Raw genomic sequence first — 20,980 nt, 5'->3', positions numbered from 1 at the left:
TTTTTTTTTTTTGAGATGGAGTCTGGCTCTGTCGCCCAGCCTGGAGTGCAGTGGCCGGATCTCAGCTCACTGCAAGCTCCGCCTCCTAGGTTCACGCCATTCTCCTGTCTCAGCCTCCCAAGTAGCTGGGACTACAGGCGCCTGCCACCTCGCTCGGCTAGTTTTTTTGTATTTTTTAGTAGAGACGGGGTTTCAACGTGTTAGCCAGGATGGTCTCGATCTCCTGACCTCATGATCCACCCGTCTCGGCCTCCCAAAGTGCTGGGATTACAGGCTTGAGCCACCGTGCCCGGCCAACAAATTTTTAAAGTATGTAAAATTAGTGTCTATAATAATGAGGAGAGACAGTCAGTTTGAACCCAAACTTGTCACTGAGATTAAACATTACAAAGTAATAAAGCAGCGTCTAATGAGTTTTGAAGGGAAATGGTATCAGTTATCTATTGCTGTGTAACAAACTACCCCAAAACTTTGTGGCCATTTTTAAACTTACAAAGCTGACTGAGCCATTCCTTGCTGGAACCCTCCCAGAGGACTCTCCCTAAGCCGCTAGCTTCAGCCCCAGTGGGCTTCTTCGTATTCCTTGACACCCACCTTAAGGCCTTGTCTCTGGCTGTTCCTTCTGCCTAGACTGGAAAATTTCTCAAGTACTGTCTGTCTGCATCCTTGTTGTCATTTATGTCAGCTTAAGCATGATCTTCTCAGGGAAGTCTTCTCTGATAGCCCAAATTAAGTCAGCCCCTAGCCACTCTTCCTCACACTATTCTCTTTGTTTTATTCATGGTATGCATCATGCCCTGCATATCTTCATATTTAATTGTTCATGTGTATATTGTATGCCACCCGTTAGATGATAAGTACTTTGAAGGAAAGATTTGATCTGTTTCATCACATATCCACAGTACCAAGGACAGTGCCTGCCACCCCACAGATAATCAAAAGTTCTATATTGAAAAAAGAAATGAGGCCAGGCTCAGTGGCTCACACCTGTAATCCCAGCACTTTGGGAGGTCGAGGCGGGTGACTCACGAGGTCAAGAGATTGAGACCAGCCTGGCCAACATGGTGAAACCCCGACTCTACTAAAAATACAAAAATTAGCTGGGCATGGTGGTGAGCACCTATACTCCCAGCTAATCGAGAGGCTGAGGCTGGAGAAATGTTGAACCCAGGAGGTGGAGGTTGCAGTGAGCCAAGATCACACCACTCTACTCCACACCAGCCTGGTAACAGAGCGAGACTCCATCTCAAAAAAAAAAAAAAAAAAAAAGAAGCACTATGGTTAAAACAACAAATACTTTCCAAATGACTGGAGAATACATAAAGAAATAAGAGCACAGTCAGTTTAACCAAAAACATTGAACTTAGGAATTGGCAGGGTTTCATAAAACCCAAAAGCATAAAACAATATGGCAGAAATTAAACCAAATTCATTAGTTGGGTTTAAAAACAAAATCCAATCATGGTATATGTTGCTTTAAATGGACTCCTCCAAAATAAAATGCTGCAGAGAGACTTAAAACAAAAGATGGACAAAAATGTACTATGTGGATGCAAAGACAAAGAAAGCAGGGATCATGATATGAATTTCAGTCAAGGAAAAGATTAAGGGAAACACATTGAATGGGGTAAAGGAGTTTTATTACACCAATAACTGTGTAGCCCATGGTGATGTGATAGTACATATACATATTTCTGTACTGTGTAACACAGCATGAAAATGCTGGAGTAAGAGCAGTTGAAAGTCAAAGAAAAATGTCAGAATTCTGATTGAAATGGAAGATGTTAATACACCCATCCTAAACCCATTTTCTTCACAAAGATGGGTAGGGGAGAAGGCAGAGTATAGTTTAGAAGACTGGAAGATGAAATAATAAAGTAAATGACGTAAAGACTTAGAATATATATGCAAGATGAATGAACATTTAATTATTGCTCATGTTCACTGATAAACAATTTTTTAACAACTACTATATGCTCAGCCTAGAACTAGATTATGGGGCTTGCTTAATATGCCTTCTGTTCAGATAACTATGGAAATCTTTTTTCAAAATTGATCATACACTAGATCACAAAGAAAGCCCCAATTAATTTAAAAAAAAAAAAAACAGAAATTGAACAAGCTACATTTCTTCACCACAGTGCAAAAAACCTGGAAACTAATAACAAAAATTTAAAGAGCAACAACAAAGAAATCTCAACACTTGGAAATTTTTTAAGTGATTTAAATACTAAAGTCAAAGAGGTTACCAAAATCTTAAGTAATTATAGATAAGATTGCCTTCACACTTGTGCTTTCAATTCTTTCGCCAGAGCGACTCCATCTTGAATACGGGATGGGTAAAATAAGGCTGACACCTACTGGGTGACATGCCCAGGAGGTTAAGGCATTCTTAGTACAGGATGAGACAGGAGGTCAGCAGAAGATACAGGTCACAAAGACCTTGCTGATAAAACAGCATGTGGTAAGGAAGCAGGCCAGATCCCACCAAAACTAAGATGGGGATGAAAGTGACCTCTGGTTGTCCTCATGGCTCATTATATGCTAATTGTAATACATTAGCATGCTAAAAGACACTCTCACCAGCCCCATTAAAGTTTATAGACGCCACAGCAATATCTGGAAACTATCCTATATGAACTAAAAAGGGGAGGAACCCTCACTTCCAGGAATTGCCTATTGCTTTCCAGGAAAACTCATGAATAATCCACCCCTTGTTTAGCATATAACCAGGAAGTAACAATAAGTATAAGCAGCTGAGTAGCCCAAGCAGCTACTAATAAACTTTGCTTTCATTTTATTCTATGGATTTGCCTCCAATTCTTTCTTGCGTGAGAGCCAAGAGCCCTCTCTTGGGTCCTGGATCGGGATCCCTTTCCGGTAATGCTTTTTCTTCAGATTAACTAAGGATTCATACAATATTTTAAATATTTAAATAATTCATAAACGTGCAACTTGAAAAGTTAAGGGCCCATGCCAGGCACAGTGGCTCACACCTGTAATCCCAGCACTGTGGGAGGTCAAAGGAGGTGGATTACTCGAGTCCAGGATTTTGAGACCAGCCTGGGCAGTATGGTAAAACCCTGTCTCTACGAAAAATACAAAAATTAGCCAGGCATGTTGGTGCTTACCTGTAGTCCCAGCTACTTGGGAGGCTGAGGTAAGAGGATCGCTTAAGCCTGGGTGGTGGTCGTTGCAATGAGCCAAAATTGTACCACTGCACTCCAGCCTAGGTGACTGAGAAAGACTGTCTCCAAAAGAAAAAAGAAAAAAAAAAAAAAATGTTAAGGCCCCAATAATCCCACACTCCAGGGGTAATCACTGACTCTTTTAGATTCTGAAACAAAGATGTAAGTTAAAAAGTAGAAAGAATGTATCCTTTTCAATGTCCCTTCCTTTTTAGAACCTCCTTTCTTTTGAGAACCAAATCTTTGGAGAGGGAGATACAGAGTTATATAAACACTGTTTAGGTAATTTCTAATACATGGAAATAGTTAAGTATCTACTGATATTCTCTACTACCTTCTGGGATGGCTATGCTATGGGGCTTGAGCAGGGTGATGTTACCCAGTATCAGCAGCCACCAAAAAACAAGAATTGCCATCACGATTATGATGATTATTTTATAGCTCAGACCCCACAGTAAAAAATTGCACTTTTCAAATCATTTACACATGACACTCACTTCTACCTGCCCTGCTCAACAGAGGAGAGAAACAAATTGCTGAGTTGCCAGCTCTGGGCAATGCTTCCAGAACCAACACAGCTTGGTTTACTTTAAAGGGCAAATAACTTCATTAGAAATGACATTTTCTTGGCTAGCCGGTCCCCAAGCTTGCAAAAGTGCCCCACGAGCACTTGTGCTCTCTGCAGCTGACTGAAGCAGCCACTCAAGTCTCTTGGGACCCTGGGATGGGAGGTCAAGTCTGTCGAAAATGAGATAAGTCCATGTGTCCTCACGGTTTTCTTTGATGAGTGGCTGTTTTAAAGTGCAGCCTCCCCAGCACTCTCTCTTCCTCTTCCTGGTTTAGCTTTTCTCTAGGGCTTGAGTACTTGCACATTCACCTTGTTTGTCTGGTTTATTGCCTCTCCCTCCGCATTAGATTGCGAGTTCACAGAGAACACGGGGATTTTTCTGTTTAGTTCACTGCTGTAGCTCCAGTGCCTATGACAGTGCTTGGCACATAGTAGGTACTCAATAAATAGTTTTGAATAAATAACCCCCAAATTCATTTCTACAGTAAAAGATGTTTTTCTGGGGAAGGGAGAGCAAAATGGCCCCCAAGTTCTGGAAAAGACTGAGCCTCTGGGACCATCTATGGTGCAATGTGGGCAGAGGAAGGATGTTTTCAAGAGAGTGGGTGGAAGGGGAGAAAGGAAAACTTGACAGGAAGAAAGGAGTAGAGGTCAGGTGTCTTCAGCATTTACCTGGCACCCTTTGTCTATAAAACTGGGTTATTCTGCGGCTGAAAAAGGAAGAGAAGAGAAAGGGAGATGGCGCCAGGTCTACCTTTCTGTCTACCTTTCCCTTTTGCCCATGTATCCAACCTCTTAGGAATTGGCTGTCAGCTCGACCTTCAAAATAAAATAAGAATCCTACTACCTCTGTCCACCACCCCTGCTCTGAGCCTGCTACCAGCCACCATCTCTAGCCTGAACTATTTCAATCGCCTCCTGGCTTATTTCCACCTCTACTTGGACAATGGGCTCTCCAAACAGCATCAGACTGAGTTCTCAGCAATAACAGATCAGGTCATCCTCTGCTCAAACCCTTAAGGCTCAAATCCCACCTTCCCCGAGGACGACCCTGACCACACCGATGACCTATTTAATTCTGTGACCTGCTCCAGACACAAGCACTCTGGGCCCCCATATTCTTTTTCTTGTTTTGCCTGTCACCGACCTCTTCCAACACCCCAAATAATTGACTTAGGGATGGCCATGGTTTACCCTCTCTCTCCCACCTCTTGCTCGCAGGACTTCAGCTTCCCCAGGTGAGGGAGACTTTCGCTTTGTTAACGACACATCCCAAGCATTAGAACTTCGCCTGGCACCAGCGGGCGTTCAATTATTTATTTAATGGGTGTCTTGGAGCAGAAACAGAAGTGCAGGGGGCTGTTTTCCCGGGATCTGAGCTGATGATAAATGATAAATAAGTCTTGGGATTTTAGAAGGCAGGAATCACGAAAACCAACACCAATGAATCCAAGTCTCCCTGCTACTGTCTGAAGTGGAACAAGAACAGAAATAAGGTTTACTTTCTTTCCGCTTCGCTGTTCTGTTTCTGCCCGTAACAACTGTCTCTCTGACACCTTTGAGGTGTCCCTTTGTCTCCTTGAGGTTCCCTCTGTGACACCGACTACTTTGTAACTCTAACACTGTCTGCAATTAATTCCCAAAGGTGAGGTCCTCGTGGGAAGTGGGAAAACCCAGCGAATCACCAGGGACGCGCCTGATTCCGAAAAGGCTGGATGCTGGCGGGGAACCGACCCCGCGGCTCTCGCGTCCCCGCCTGCCTGCGAGGCCTTCTGTGGGGTTACAGAGGGCTCCCAGCACCGATCCAAACGGCGTTCCAGGCGGGGTGGGCGGGCCCCCGGCCAGCGAGGCCGAAGCAAAACAACCCGCCCAGGCGTCCAGAGCGTGTCCAACCCTGGAGAACCTGCCCCGGGACCAAGAGCCGCAGCCAGCTCAGGCTTCTGGAGTGGGGCCCTTCCAGCCACAGCGACAGATCCCGGGATCTGTAGTTGGGCGGAGGGGCTCGTTATGGGAAAGGAGTGCGTGCGCGTTTGTGCTAACACAAGAAAGGCAAGAATCTCCGACAACAAAACTCTGATCCTCGCCTGGCCGGGGAGCGCAGAAGACGGGGGCGGCGGCGTCAAGGCGGGTCAGGGGCCGGTCCAGCCAAGTTTGCTCCTGCTTAGATAAACTTTCTGATGGCAGTTTTTCCTGGTTGCAGCCTGGGTTCCTTGTAACCGGGTAAGCGTAGCGGGTGGTTGTCAGGAGGGGCGGGGGCTTGCGGTACGAGGGAGTGGAGGGATGGGCCGGACCTGGGGTCGCGCAGGCGCCTTGGTCGCTGCCTCCGATCCGATCACCCCCGCCCCATCCCCTCCGCGAGCTCTGGAAGGTGGCTGGGGGAGGGGGATGGCTCCCTACTGCCGAGGGACGGCCCGAGGCAAACACAAAGCCCTTCCCTCCCCTCCTCCTCTTTCCTCTCCTCTCCCCTCCCCTCCCCTCCTTTCTCCCCCTTCCCCCTCTTCCTCCTCCTCCTCTTGCTCCTCCCGGGCGGTGAAACCCAGCCCCGCGCTCATCTTTGGGGCCACCGGTCGCCCCCGCCTCCGGGACCTGCGGGGAGGGCCCGCGCGAGGTAAGGGGCGGTGGCAGCGGAGACCCCACCCCCTGTGCCCGCACCCAGAGCCCGGAGAGGGCTCCGGGCACGGGCGGGGCTCTCTGGGGTTCCAGACGCGGGTGCTGCCGCGCGCACTCTCTCCCCATTCCGGAGGGGACTTGGGGAAGACAGCCAGAGCGCGTCCTCGGGGATCGTGGGGGCGGAAGCGGGGAGGAGGATCAGGGAGTGGGGACAAGGGGCAGGGTGACATTCCGGAGCGCGAGGTGGCCGCTGGTCCCGGCAGGGTCACCGGGTGTCCTCAGCTGACCTGTGCGGGGCTGGGGTGAGGGGCAGCTGGAGGGCACTATGGCTCGAGGTGAGGGTCTGCGTGCGTGTGCAAGGGACGGAGTTTGGTAGGGACCTTTGTGGAGTTCTACCTGCAGGGCTGCCTGTGGGGTATCAAGTGCTCCCTGCGCCTGAGCGCGCGGGCCAGACCCGGTGTCTCACAGCTTTGATCTCCAGCGCGGATCCCACTGGTGCGTCCAGCCAGTGTGCAGGGCAGATACTCCGACCGGAGATTTCCTCCCCCGGGTGGAAAAGCAGGAGGGTTGTTGTGTTGTGTCCGGGCAGGGGGCACTTGGGCTGTTGCGGTGATTGATGGCTGCACAGCGGGCGGAGGAGGAGCCCCGGATTCCTGCCGGGAAGGGACGGGGCCACTTTCCCACTTTGAGGCCTCCCCGCCCCCTTCTGGGCTTGGCCTCCACCCTTGGCCTGGGCTCCCACCGGCTCCGCGTCCACCCACCGGCGGTGGCGCGCCCCTCGACGGAGCGGGGACAGCAGGATTTGCAGAAGTTCAGCTTTAAAGCCTGTGATATGTTGCCAAGAAATACAGGGCAAGATCGGTCCCCTGGGCCCTGAGAGGCGCCTCTCTTCTCAGAGCTCTCAAATCCCTGGGGTTTTCATAATTCCGCAGCGTAGCCGCACTTCCTTGCGCGGTTTTGGGCACATTGGGGTTTCTTAGGAACAAGGTGTCATCAGTAAGGAAACATCAGAGTACTTTCGACCAAAAGGACTGTAAATACCGAAGCAAAAAGAAACACTTGCTAGGAGTGCAAAGGGTTTACTGGGAAAAAAGAAACACACAGGGCAGCACTCTATCATTAAGATAAATAGTATTTTAATACGATCTTTTTAACAAAACCAAATTGAATGTAAAAAATTCATGATAAGCAAAAATCAACATTTTAAATAAAGGTGGGTGTTGTTAGAACCCTGCTTCACAGGCCGAGTGCAGTGGCTCACGCCTGTAATCCCAGCACTTAGGGAGGCTGAGGTGGGCAAATCACTTGAGGTCAGTAGTTCAAGACCAGCCTGGCCAACATGGTGACCATCCTCGTCCTCTGCTTGGAGGACACAGATGAATCAAAATATACAAAAATTAGCTGGGTATGGTGACACGTGCCTGTGGTCCCAGCTACTCGGGAGGCTGAGGTAGGAGAATCATTTGAACCCAGGAGGCAGAGGTTGCAGTGAGCCAACATTGTGCCACTCCACTCAGCCTGGGTGACAGAGTAAAACTCTCTCTCTAAAAAAACAAAACAAAACAAAACAAAAAACCCTGCTTTATTGTTCAGTGGGAACAATCATATCCAGTTTCCCTTCCCCAGCCTCCCCATTTGTCTGTTCCCTTGCCTGGTGGTTTGAGAGTTGACAGTGGCATGCAACAGATTGAGCAACTCTGGCTTCAGATGTAGTCATGTTCACTGACTGCAGAGCTTTTATTAACTTTTTACCTAATTCAAATATGGGAGGATGTTGTCATAAGTGGATATAGAGGTACTAATTTTCCTTTTTGCCTCAGGTTCTAATATTGCCTCTGGAATACCCAAAGTGTGCACTCCCATGCTTTGGCACCTCTGGAGAGAGCATCACAAGCTAGGGATTGGTAGGGTCCTGGGACAGCGAAGGGCCCTTGCTTTTGGAACTTGGGAAGAAGGCTGTTGACAGGAGCTTTTGGGTTTGGAGACTTTCAATAGTTGGAGGCTGGAGACATGGGGAAAACCAATCTGCTATCAAGACCTCTCTTGTCTGGAAACATTCTCCTTCAGACAGTTCATCAGAGCAGAGGAGGAAACTGAAATAGCCCATGACCTCTAGTGTAGGGCAGGTGGGAGGGAGTTTGACTCCCAGGATGGCTATGGCATGTGCTTATTTAAAGTTAACTTCACAGCAGCATTCTTATCCCCACCCAAGGTGCCCTGCCACTTACCTTATCCAAAGTCAAGGGCCACTACCCACTTCAGGACTTCCACTTTCCAGAAAGAATCTCCTCGCTTAGCTAAATCCTCTTCCTCTGCTTGGAGGACACAGATGAATCAGGTATCACAGATGAAACACAGGGTATGCTACCCTGGGAGGTCCATGCTCATGTGACCCATTAATGGGAGGCCCATTCTTCACATACTCTCCATGTTACAGTGTTTTGACCTTGTGCCCAACTCCCCTTGTACATCCAGCCTTCCTAATGATCCTTCAAGAATCCTAATAGTTTCAGCAAGAAAGATTTCCCTGACCCCCTCCTGCTTTCCCTGGTAAGACACCCCCTCACCACCACCAGAACTCCTTGTGTGTGTGTGTGTATCACTTAAAGCAATGCAGTGGACCTCACTTGCCCACTGTCTATAAGCCTGCCAGGGTTCAAAACCAGGCCATAGCCCTTAAGACCTACCAGTAAAGGAGGGGGTGTTGAATGAATGAATGAATGAATGAGCAAAAGTATCCCTTTGTCAAGGCATTTTGAGGAGTTGCAGCACAGCAAGAAGTACACCCTCAGGACTGAAATGCCTCTGAAGAAAGCAGATAACATTTTCGTAGCACATTATAAAATGGCTTTACAGATAGTATCTCAGCCGTTCCCACAACAGTAGTATTCATTGCATTTTGTAGGTGAGGAAATGGAGGCCTAAAAGTAGTCTGTCATTCTGCCGCAGCACAGTGGACTTGCTAAAAGCGAACCTGCCCAGAGGCACACTCCATGCAGTGTGTGTACAGAGCAGGATTCACCGAGTTCTGTTTTAGGATGCAGTTTTGCTAAACAATCACTAATGAGTTACAGTGATAAAATATGTTAGGGAAATGCTAATGTTAATCTGATTTTTATGGCAGGACTTTAAGGAGTCTTTATTATTATACCATATATTAAGACTCTCTAGAATGACACCATAGTATGGGATGCTTGCCAACTTTATTTGGCCACAGAACACTCTTTCTCATGAAGCATCTTCTGGATCCATTGTTCCAAGGAATTCACCTTGGGAATTGTTCAGTTCTCCCAGAATCTTCTAATGTCTGGGTCAGCTTCCAAGGAATGTTGACTCCAAGTAATATGTGGTATTTTGGATAGCAGAAATGTGTATTCTGGACACTAGAAAAGCATAATAATCCACCCTTGTAAATTTAGAGTGGATTGTTGATCTGTGTATCCAATTAACTCAAGTAGCTTCCATGCATCCGATTAATATGAGTAGGTTCTTTGGGTTTGATCAGATATGATCTGAGGGAACCCCAGCCTCTGGAGAGCATTGCCTTTTTGCTGCCCAGAAGCCTTCAGAGCTCAACCAGCCTTCCCAACTCTGAGAATGTCCTCAAACACAGCTCTGCAGATGGGGTGGTAACTTCAGGGTTCTTGTCCTGAGATCACTATTTCATCTTGGCTAGTTACATCCATTGAGTGAGAAAGTACTCCTGCTCAGTGAATTTTCAGTTCTCTCACTTCCTCTCTCCCTGGGTGCTGGCCAAGTGAATTCTCTAGGGTGTCTAAGTGCGTGTGGACATTTACTTATGAAAAGGTAGCAACCGTCACTCTCTGGGTGTCTCAGACCCGGAACAGAGGCCTGCTAACAGCAATCCGTCCTCATAAGAGCTGCAGCCCCTGTTCGCAAACACCCATTGTTTGAAATGAGGTATTTTTAAATTAGAGTTTGCCTTCAATCTACTGTTAGAGCACCTTCCACAGACCAGTAACCTCAGCTATTGAGGCGTTATTGCAATTAAGGAGATGAAGTGGGGAAGTTGGAGTTAGAATTTCAGGGAGTCAAAGGAGTATTGTGGGCTAATGGAGGAGCCTTTGGAAAGTGATCAAAGAGGCATGGTTGTGCAAATTTAACATTCATCTGCAGACATTTCTAGGTCTCCAATGCTGAGCAAATATATCTCAAGATTTGTTTCGTAGATTTTTCCAAAGCACAAAAAGTAAAAAGTCTCATTTGGAGATATGTATTAAACAGGGTGGTGTCACAGAAGTCAAGGGAAGGAGTGTTTTGAGAAAAATGGACCTATCAGATGCGGCGGGATGGGGAGTGACAAGGGGAGTTGAAGAAGAGACTAGAAGGCTGATGAGTCATTAGGCAAGCCATGGAGTTCAAGTGTGTGTGTAAGCATGCACATGTCATCGTGCTGTGTGAACAAGGGAGAAGGTAGGGAGGAAATACTGAGTGTGATTTATTTATTTATTTATTTTGAGACAGAGTTTCGCTCTTATTGCCTAGGCTGGAATGCAGTGGTGTGATCTCAGCTCACTGCAACCTCCGCCTCCCGGGTTCAAGCGATTCTCCTGCCTTAGCCTTCTGAGTAGCTGGGATTACAGGTGCCTGCCACCACACCTGGCTAATTTTTTGTATTTTTAGTAGAGACGGGTTTTCATCATGTTGGCCAGGCTGGTCTCAAACTCCTGACCTCAGGTGATCCACCCACCTCCGCCTCCCAAAATGCAGCGCTTACAGGCATGAGCCACTGTGCACAGGCCTAAGTGTGATTTTTAACCTGTTGAGTTTTAAAGTCCTGGCCAGGTGCAGTGGCTTATGCCTGTAACCCTAGCATTATGGGAGAGTGAGGCGGGCAGGTCACTTGAGTTTAGGAGTTCAGGGCCAGCCTGACTAACATGGTGAAACCCCGTCTCTACTAAAAATACCAAAAAAATTAGCTGGACCTGGTGGCAGGTCCCTGTAGTCCTCGCTACTTCAGAGGCTAAGGCAGGAGAATCCCCTGAACCCAGGAGGCAGAGGTTGCAGTGAGCCAAGATCACTCCATTGCACTCCAGCCTGGGCAACAGAGACTCTGTCTCAAAAAATAAAAAATAAAAATAAAAATAAAAAAGATATATATGTATATCAGCATAGAGAAGTGTGGAATGTCAGCTGAAAGTGTGACTAGAACCACACAAGTTAACACAGCCACTAGCAAAACCACTCAATAGCATAATCACATAATGAATGAGTGAATGAATGAATGATTAAATGACACTGTTTTTTTTGTAGCAGAAATGGTTTTTAAACTCACTAATGGTTAGGTGAAAGTTTAAGCACACCCATTTTGTAAAAGAGTCTAAGAAAATAAAATTGGATTTCTTTAAGGCTATGGGCATTCCAGCCTGTGTGAGATATCTTATTCTGGTCAAAAATCTTTGGTTGTAAGAACCTCCATTACTAACTTTGAATTACCCCAAAAATTGATGGTCCATGCTTGAGAGCCCCTGATTCAGTTTGATGTAGGAAAGGCTATAAAGGTATGCCGGTTTGTTTTAAAAATCATCCTAAGAGTGATGTAAAAGACATTGCTGGGTTTTATAGTACCCAAATGAGAAACTAATCTGGGAGGTGTTCTAATTCCTACTATGAGTGTATATCTCATTTTTATTTGATGATGCCATCTGGCCAAGTGATAGTACATGGAGTATTAATACATAACTCCCCACTTGCTGAAAATTCTCAAAATCTGAGTCATTTTAAAAAGCAAATTTGGAAACATTTGTATTTTTAATGAGTGAAGTCTTTTTTTTAAGTAATTTAATCCAATAAGTTGGATAAAGAGACTTTTTGTTTTTTATGTATCTGATTTTATTTGGTAGATCAGGAATTCAAAATTTAAAAAATAGCTAGTTTAAATAGTTAGCTAGATGAACTTTAGTTGTTAAGAAATTGTTGCAGATTTTTCCCAAATACTGAACTCCCCCATTGCATTTTAACTATGGCTTGATTATAAGAATACTTTTAAAACATGAATGGAGGTAGATGTCTGTACTGTGTGGTAACTGAGGGCAGCTGCACTAGTCAGATTGCATGGAAACCTTTGAGTCTCGGAAAGTCAGCCAGGATCCCACACCAGGAGTTGAGTGCTGAGACCAGCCACCTTGTCTGTGCAGGACCTAGCAGTCCCGGTGTGTCTGACTTCAGCACACCCGTGTCCGGATAAGGGACGTGGAACCTAAACGCTCATTGTCTTGCTGTCCAGACTTTCCTTGTTTAAGTGCTGAATGTTTATCGCTTCAGTGATACACATTTTGTTATACAAAATCTTTAATCTTTTGCATCATCAAATGTTTGTGCTTTTTCTTAGAATTTCTTTAATGGTGCCTCTGCATAGAAAACCCTTCCACTTCCTCAATCAATTACCTAGCCTTTTATATTTTCTTCTAATGTTTATGCTTTCAGTTTTTTAGATTACTATTTAAATTCATTTGGGATCATTTGGTAAGTGGTTTATAAAGTAGGAACAAAAGTTTATTCTTTTCTCCCCATAGTTTTCCCCCAGTCTGGCATCATTTGGTGAATAAACCTGCCTTTCCCCAGCTCCATAATACATACAAAGTATACTAGGAAGGGCAAGTCCCACTTCACTCTCTGCCCTTTTTTTCTGTTTTTCTTTTTTTTCTTTCTTTTTTTTTTTTGACAGAGTCTTGCTCTGTTGCCCAGGCAGAAGTGCAGTGGCATGATCTCAGCTCACTGCAACCTCTGCCTACCAGGTTGTATTTTTAGTAGAGACGGGGTCTCACCATGTTGGCCAGGCTAGTCTTGAACTCCTGACCTAAAGTGATCCGCCTGCCTCAGCCTCCCAAAGTGCTGGGATTACAGGCACAAGCCACCATGCCCGGCCACTTTCTATCCTTTTATCTTCTCCCCCACCCCCAAATTTTTTTTGGCAAATTCACTCATTAATTCTTCCAGTGAAATTGTATTCCAGGGTATTTGTTTGGAATTATATTAAGCCTAATTTGCGAAGACCAGAAAGAAAGTTTAGGATCTCTTTTTCCGGGAAACCATGACACTGAATTAGAGCCAGTGGGCATTGATTGTATGTGTTCAGGCCACATGTGCACACTGATCCCTGGGGTGGCTGGTGAGGAAGGCACAAACCCAGATTGGACAAGACCAGCTTCTGGTTTCAGCTCTGCTGGGAGGTGTGGGATCCTGGCTGGTCCAAAGATTCATTTGCACTCATGTGTGCAGGCGCTCCTTTAAGATTCCAGGCCTAAAGGACCTCGCAGCCTAGCAGGGGATACTTAGACTGGGAAGGGCAGGACAGTGTGGTCAGTGCTTGACTCGAGAGACAGACATATTTGTGTTGAGTTTGAATTGGAAAACCCCTAATTCAAGTGTTTTGTTGCTGTCCTTTGCAATGGTTTTTCTCCTTGACAATTTAGGGATCCCACAAAGTCGGAGGCTCTTGTCATTTTAGAAAAGGTATTTATCCGCCGGGCGCGGTGGCTCAAGCCTGTAATCCCAGCACTTTGGGAGGCCGAGACGGGCGGATCATGAGGTCAGGAAATCGAGACCATCCTGGCGAACACGGTGAAACCCCGTCTCTACTAAAAAAATACAAAAAACTAGCCGGGGGCGAGGTGGCGGGCGCCTGTAGTCCCAGCTACTCGGGAGGCTGAGGCAGGAGAATGGCGCAAACCCAGGAGGCGGAGCTTGCAGTGAGCTGAGATCCGGCCACTGCACTCCAGCCTGGCGACGGAGTGAGACTCCGTCTCAAAAAAAAAAAAAAAAAAAAAAAAGAAAGAAAAGGTATTTATCCCTCTTCCTTTTATGAAGTAAGCACAGGGGCCTTGGGGGTGGGATGGAGTGGGTTTAGGAGATTCCTCTGGCTCTCTGCTAGACTAATGTTGCTGAAGGAAGGAGACTTCATCCTCATGGATGGCAAGACCCTTTGGAAGGTTTCATGGCTTTTGAGCCAAGGAGCCTGCAGAGGGAGGGAGGGAAGGAGGGACAGCCAGGGGGACGGACTAGGCACAGATGGGGAGAATGGTCCTCCTAGGTTGACGAAGGTGCTTTATTAGGGTGGCTTCTTCAAAGCTTCTTATCCCGTCAGTCGGGTGAGGTCTGATGTATGAAGTGACAGTCACACAGCTCCCTGTCCCTCCCCCATGGTGGGAGCCCGCTCCTGGCCGTCTGTCACGGGGAGCCCACCCATCCTCTGTATTCCGGGATTCCTGCCTTAACAGATGGTGTGTGTTCCCTATGACAAACACTTTCTCTGGGCACATCTCATACCCCAGTTTTCCCTAATATTTGTAGCTAATGTCTTTCCCTAAACCATTTACAGGATGACCTTAGACTACATATATGATCTAAATAATACAAATAACCTACTACACTTTAGTGTTGGTTCAGGCAATCTCCCTGTTTTAAACTGTGCTTCCATGGGACCTTGGGATCAGAGGTAGAGTAATTTCAAAGAACGGGGCTAGGAAAGGGCACATTCAAGGTTGGTTCCCAGGCCGCTTTCTATTCAAGGACAATGTGGTTGCATACAGAAGGGGTACTTCATCCTTTCCTGGGCATCAGAAAAGGATTCACAATGGAAGGGATGTCTAAGCTATGGTGGATGGAATCATCAGTGTTAACTAATAACACACGGGTTCCAGGCAGGAGCGGTAAGTGCAAAGAGTGAGAAATAAGCTGTGTGTGGTGGCTCACACCTATAATCCCAGCACTTTGGGAGGCTGAGGCAGGCGAATCACTTGAGGTCACGAGTTCAAAACCACCCTGGCCAATATGGGTGGTTCTACTAACCACCCATTTTGCATCTCTAGTATTTTGCATCTCTACTAAAAATGCAAAAATTAGCTGGGCGTCGTGGCACACACCTGTAATCCCTGCTACTTGGGAGGTTGAGGCAGGAGAATTGCTTGAACCCGGGAGGCGGAGGTTGCAATGAACTGAGATCACTCCACTGCCCTCCAGCCTGGGCAAAAGCATGAGACTCCATCTCAGAAAAAAAAAAGAAAAGAAAAGAAAAAAAGAGTGAGAAACAAGAGAGGCTTGGAGCACCTAGGGAAGGAAAGTGTAGTTTGTAGGGGCCAAGGGAAAAATTCTCCTTCACCTGCTGAAGGTTTGCTGTAAAATCAACTCAGAAAAGGCAGGTTAACTGGGGGAAAGGCATACAGATTTACTTAAAGTGTGTACAGAGGAGCCTTCAGAATGAAGACCCAAAAATACAGGGGAAGTTGTGTTTATGTTTAGGTTCAACAAATATGGACAGCCATGTAGAAATGTGATTGGACAAAGAGAGTCTGATTGAGTGCGAACAGACTGCTTGGGGAGACCCAGCAAGGCCTGTCTGTCTAGATTCCTCCTGGTCTCTCTGAGCAGATTCCTTTCTTCCAGGTATGGAGCCAGACCCTCTCTGGAATGCGCTCATGACCTGCAGTTAGTCACAGCAGGTCGGACAGTTTCTTTATGGCCAACTTTTACACAGAATGGTGGAGGGAAAGTTAGAGCAGTACGTTTAGGTTTTGTGGCTGGCTCTGGGGAAAAGAGGTTATGGGTCCTATGACCCACTTTGAAGGAGCATTCTAGTTTCTCTGGCTAGCCTCAGGGAGGATGTGGCTGAGACCAGAGGGCAGAAGGTCAGAGAATGACTTTTGCTTCTGAGGCCCTCATTTTGGGGTATTGTTTTCTGAGCTCCCACGAGTTCATTATGGCACCACTTAGAATGCGAGGCTCCTGGCCGGATGCAGTGGCTCACACCTGTAATCCCAGCACTCTGTGGGGCCAAGGGGGGGGGGGGGAGTGGATCACCTGAGATCAGGAGCTCAAGACCAGCCTGGCCAACATGGTAAAACCCCGTCTCTACTAAAAATACAAAAATTAGCTGGGCGTGGTGGTGGGTGCCTGTAATCCCAGCTACTCAGGAGGCTGAGTTAGGAGAATCACTTGAACCTGGGAGGCGGAGGTTGCAGTGAGCCGAGATCGTGCCATTGCACTCCAGCATGGGCAACAGAGCAAAACTCTGTCTCTAAAAAAAGAAAAAAAAAAAAAAATCAATGCAAGCCTCCTGCAAAACATGGAGAGAGACGGAGGATGTGACCCAGACCCTCTGAGGGCTTCAGTCCAGGGAGGCAGGCAAGAACTGTAACTGCGGGACAAGTGGAGGACAACTTAGGAGAGCGTCACGTCCCAGTGATCCAGACTGTGTGTCATGATGGAGAAAGTCCGTGAGGGAAACAGTATAGTCCACAAACAAATGCTTAGGTTCTGCCTGGTCTTGTTCCCTGTGTTTTGATCTAAATAGAATCTCAAGCTCCTTGTCTATAACAGGAGATGAGGGAAGGTCTCAGACCAGGTTCCCTAGAAGCAGGTGAGGATTCATGGAAAATGGATGAAGAAATATTCACAGGAAAACAGGAGAGAGGGGAAAGGGGGCCAGAAAGCAAGGAAGCTGAGCAGTGGTGCAAACAGGAACGCTCTGTAGACAGTGTGGACCCCACAAGAGTAGCCAGATTGGAGGCCAGCTTACTGGAGACGCTATACCCCTGCATCAGTCAGACTAAGGGTTGCCCTAAGTGCTTCCAGCTCTCTCTGCAGGCAGGCAAAGCAAGTCCCATAGAGAGCTGTCCTCTGACAGAGACCCAGGTGCTGGCTGTGGAGTGCAAATGTGAATGAAAATGGTTTAGGACTCTGAAGGCACAGGGACAGGGCGCTGGCAGCATCTGCCAGACTGGGATACCTGTTCTCATCCTCACACAGGCAGACAGGGTGGATTGTTATGAATAATTCATTGTCATTTCTTGTGACCTCCTGATTGTATGAGGAGCAGGAGTGTCTTACTGACATTACACAGCATGATGCCAAGTGTGGCTTACTGGCCCCTCAGAAGTTATGCTGACCCACCAGAAACCACCTGTCCTATACATGCTTATTTCTCACACTTCTGGTGCTGACTTTTATGCCTTTAGACCTTATTGGAAATATTTAACATAATTACAAGATACATATATATATGTGTGTGTGTGTATATATATATATGTGTGTGTGTGTGTGTATATATATCCTTCTTGGAAATAGTTTGCTGTTTCTTTTTTTTTTTTTTTTTTTTGAGACCGAGTCTTGCTCTGTCACTCAGGCTGGCGCACTCTCGGCTCACCGCAACCTCTGCCTCTTGGGTTCAAGTGATTCTCCTGCCTCAGCCTCCTGAGTAGCTGGGATTACAGGTGCCCGCCAACACACCCAGCTAATTTTTGTATTTTTAGTAGAGACAGGGTTTCACCATGTTGGCCAGGCTGGTCTCGAACTCCTGACCTCAGATGATCCATGTGCCTTGGCCTCCCAAAGTGCTGGGATTATAGGCATGAGCCACTGCACCCAGCCAGCTTTCTGTTGCCGTTATTATTGGCTCTGAGTTCCTTAAAGGGTAAGTAATGAGTAGGATAGAGGACACTGAGAGCTTTGGGTCTAGGAGACCAGAGAATGTGAAGATATGAAGAAGAATCTCCTAATCAGGTCAAGGCACAGCAGTGCATACCGTCACCACCCAGGCTAGTAGTTTGTCAAATCCTTACTCAAATACACATGAGTATCTGAATGCATAGGCATCTTCCCACCTCCATCCTTTCTGTGCTGTCGTCACCATCATCACCCCTCCATCTCTGGTAGGTTGCACGGGCCCTGCCAGTGAAGTGCAACAGGGTTGCATATGTAAATTACTTCAAGCTAGCAAATCACAAGAGATTTCAGAGATGAAGCACTTTGTTGTTACCAGGCGGCTGCAATTTAACATAAAGCTCCTACCAGTGACCACTAGTAACCACTAGTAAGAATTCCATGTGTCTGCTATTCTGAGCATGCAGCAGCTGGAGTAATGGCTGAGAAAGCAGAATAACATGACAGGGCCATATGGAATCAGATACTTTAAATGCTGTGTTTCAAGACCTCAGGAGGTAGATCATGATAAGGTCTAATTTGAACTGCTGATATAAGGTGGAAATCAACCTCTTTTAAAAGTTTTTTACTAAGGTATATTTCATTTAGCTTAAGAATCAATAAACCATAGGCCGGGCACAGTGGCTCATGCTTGTAATCCCAGCACTTTGGGAGGCGGAGGCGGGTGGATCATGAGATCAGGAGATTAAGACCATCCTGGCCAACACGGTGAAACCCCTACTCTACTAAAAAGTACAAAAAATTAGCTGGGCGTGGTGGCAGGTGCCTGTAGTCCCAGCTGCTTGGGAGGCTGAAGCAGGAGAATGGCGTGAACCCAGGAGAAGGAGCTTGCAGTGAGCCGAGATCATGCCACTGCACTCCAGCCTGGGCGACAGAGTGAGACTCTCCGTAAAAAAAAAAAAAAAAAAAAAAAGAATCAATAAACTATAAAAAATAATTATTATAAGAGAAAAAGTTATCAACCCTAAGCACAAAAGAAAATGAACAGCAGAAAAGAAAAAGTGAATATTTTAGCTACACTTTCCTATAAGCCCATTTAAACCTCTTGGTTGTAGTTGGTCTTTAACATTCTGAGGAATTATTTCTATTTCTCATGGAAGATAGTGTAATGAAGGTATAAAAGGCTCCAGAGAAAGCTATGCTCAAGTTTTTTAGAGAGACAAAAAGAGCCTGGCATAAGAACCAAGACTTCATATTTCACAAGGATTATGATGCTTTTATAAAATAAATTATCATTCCCAAAGCAAAGATAAAAAGTAATAAATTTAGCAAAATAGCTGTTGAAGGTTGACTGAGCTGAAGGAAGGATTATTTAATTTAGCAGAACTGCCTTTGAGGAAAACAATGCTGGGTGAGTGCTGGAGAAACTGACCCAGCTATGATACCATTTGACTTCAAAATTGTTTACATGACATGTGAAAAGCCCAGTGCAGAGGCAAGGAGAAAGCCCTCTGACCCTTAAAGCATTTCCCGATCAGCCATTTAACAGAACCTTTCTGCAAATGAGCGTTTCTAAGGGGACACAATTCCCCTGCCCTCCGTCTGGAGGAGGAAATGTGAAATTTTGTTTTCCCTGCGGAGCTGCTTCCGCTCAGTCACCACCAAGCCCTGCAACCCATAGTTCTGCCCCTGGCCTGTGTCCCTCTTCCATCTCCTGCTGCCTCCTTCCCAGCAAGAATTCCATGTTTTCACGTATAACCTGTACGTGAAAAACAAAACAAAAACGTGTTTTTCCTCTGCTCTCGCAACAATCATCAACATGGAAGACTTCTGTGACTAAATGTGTGTGGGTTTTCCCCACACACCAAGCAGTGGACACCAGCTGGGCATCCTCCAGCTCAGTTCCCACAGGGCGAGGGCTGAGTCTCGCAAGACTGTTCCCCCCGCCCGGACCTTCCCACAAGTCCCAGCCTCCGGATCTGCTGACCGACCGGCATCAAGCCGGGGTTCCCACAGCCCCTTCTTCGACTTCGATTAATTTGCTAGAGTAGCTTACAGAGCTCAGGGAAACACAAATATTTACTGGATTATTGTAAAGGACATTGCAAAAGATACAGATGAAGAGAAGCATAGGGGGAGGCCAGCTTCCAAGAAGCTTTCTGAACACAGGCCTTTGGCGTGTTTGTGGTAGCTTCATTACCTAGGTCTGCTTGGTCAAACCATTGGCCATTGGTGATCAACTTAACCTTCAGCCCCTCTCTCATCCCTGCAAGTGAGACAGTGGCTCAAAGTCCCAGTCCTCTAATCCTGCCTTGGTCTTTCCCGTAACCAGGGACTGCCATCCGTCAATCCACTCAGCATGCAGAAACATCTTTGGAGAGTCTAAGGATTTCGGGAGTTGTATGACGGGAAACAGGGTTAAAGACCAGGTATAAGTTTCATAATATATCACATAACACCTCCTTTGCGTATTCCTCAATTCTCTTGCCTGGTCTCTCAGGGCACTCCCAGGGCTCAACCCCAACCCCTGCTGAAGCACACTTGCCCTGGGCTGTGCCTGCACCAGGCAGACGGACAGGGCCAGGAAGACCACAGCCTCCTTAAGGGATTCACAGCTGTCGGTCTCGAGGGGTCCAGCTCCCTTTTCTTGGTCCATCCACACACCTCTTCAGCTCCATCTTCGACATACTTGTTTTTTAAAATTACATTTTTATGTGTGTAGGAGTAAAGGAGAGTTCGGGGAACTAACACTTACTACTTTGGTATTTCCTTTTTTCTTCTCTCTGATCCTATTCTCTTTCATTTCATTAAAATGCTCTGACAGCAGCTTTTCTAAATTGCTTTCACAACCCACTAATGGGCTTTGAAAAAAAACATGCCCTGGATGATTATTCCACTCTGTCCCTCCCTTCTCAAGACTCCTGCCTCCTCCTGCTCTCCTCGTTTTTTTGAGACAGGATCTTGCTCTGTTGCACAGAAACTAGAACTAATCCGCAGAACTTCCAGAAGTCCCAAACCCCTCCCAAACACTACCAAGCCACCTGCATGCCGACCCTAGGCTCCAGCTCCCTCCTGCTTCCGTGGATAGAACAGATGCGCGCTCTCAGATAATGCAGTCCACCCAGGCTTCCGCGGATAGAACAGACGCGCGCTCTCAGGTAATGCGATCCACCCAGGCTTCCGCGGATGGAACAGACGCGCGCTCTCGGGTAAT

The 20,980-nt window shown here is 46.6% G+C and overlaps 2 protein-coding genes across 4 annotated transcripts in view; one reads left to right on the top strand and one right to left on the bottom strand.

The window, feature by feature from the left end:
* Window positions 1–5,646: 5,646 nt before the first annotated feature.
* RIN2 (Ras and Rab interactor 2) overlaps window positions 5,647–20,980 on the top strand; it is a 249,322-nt gene continuing 233,988 nt past the window's right edge. For 2 of the 3 annotated variants that reach the window (XM_023217768.2, XM_023217762.2), the window contains exon 1: window positions 6,107–6,364. The gene's annotated coding sequence lies outside the window, so the exon portion shown is untranslated. Of the gene's footprint in view, window positions 5,977–6,106; window positions 6,365–20,980 lie in introns of those variants that run through there. The other variant, XM_023217765.2, reaches the window with a different exon arrangement.
* Window positions 5,664–6,492, bottom strand: LOC111546493. Its single transcript, XM_023217952.3, has 2 exons — window positions 6,321–6,492; window positions 5,664–6,128 (listed from the first exon to the last, which is right to left on the bottom strand). Exons 1-2 carry the CDS (start codon window positions 6,490–6,492, stop codon window positions 5,689–5,691), a joined length of 612 nt encoding a protein of 203 aa, XP_023073720.2. The 3' UTR covers window positions 5,664–5,688.

Source organism: Piliocolobus tephrosceles, chromosome 20 (genome assembly GCF_002776525.5).
Source record: "Piliocolobus tephrosceles isolate RC106 chromosome 20, ASM277652v3, whole genome shotgun sequence".
In the NCBI taxonomy this organism is placed as follows: domain Eukaryota; kingdom Metazoa; phylum Chordata; class Mammalia; order Primates; family Cercopithecidae; genus Piliocolobus; species Piliocolobus tephrosceles.
This window is presented reverse-complemented; position numbering and strand designations above follow the sequence as displayed.

Excerpts from the sequence above, each read along its gene's own strand:
- LOC111546493 (XM_023217952.3), bottom strand. The coding sequence starts at position 6,492 with ATGGGGAGAGAGTGCGCGCGGCAGCACCCGCGTCTGGAACCCCAGAGA. Across the intron at positions 6,129-6,320 it reads CCCGGAGGCGGGGGCGACCG|CCACCTTCCAGAGCTCGCGG; the intron begins GTGGCCCCAAAG and ends CCCCTCCCCCAG.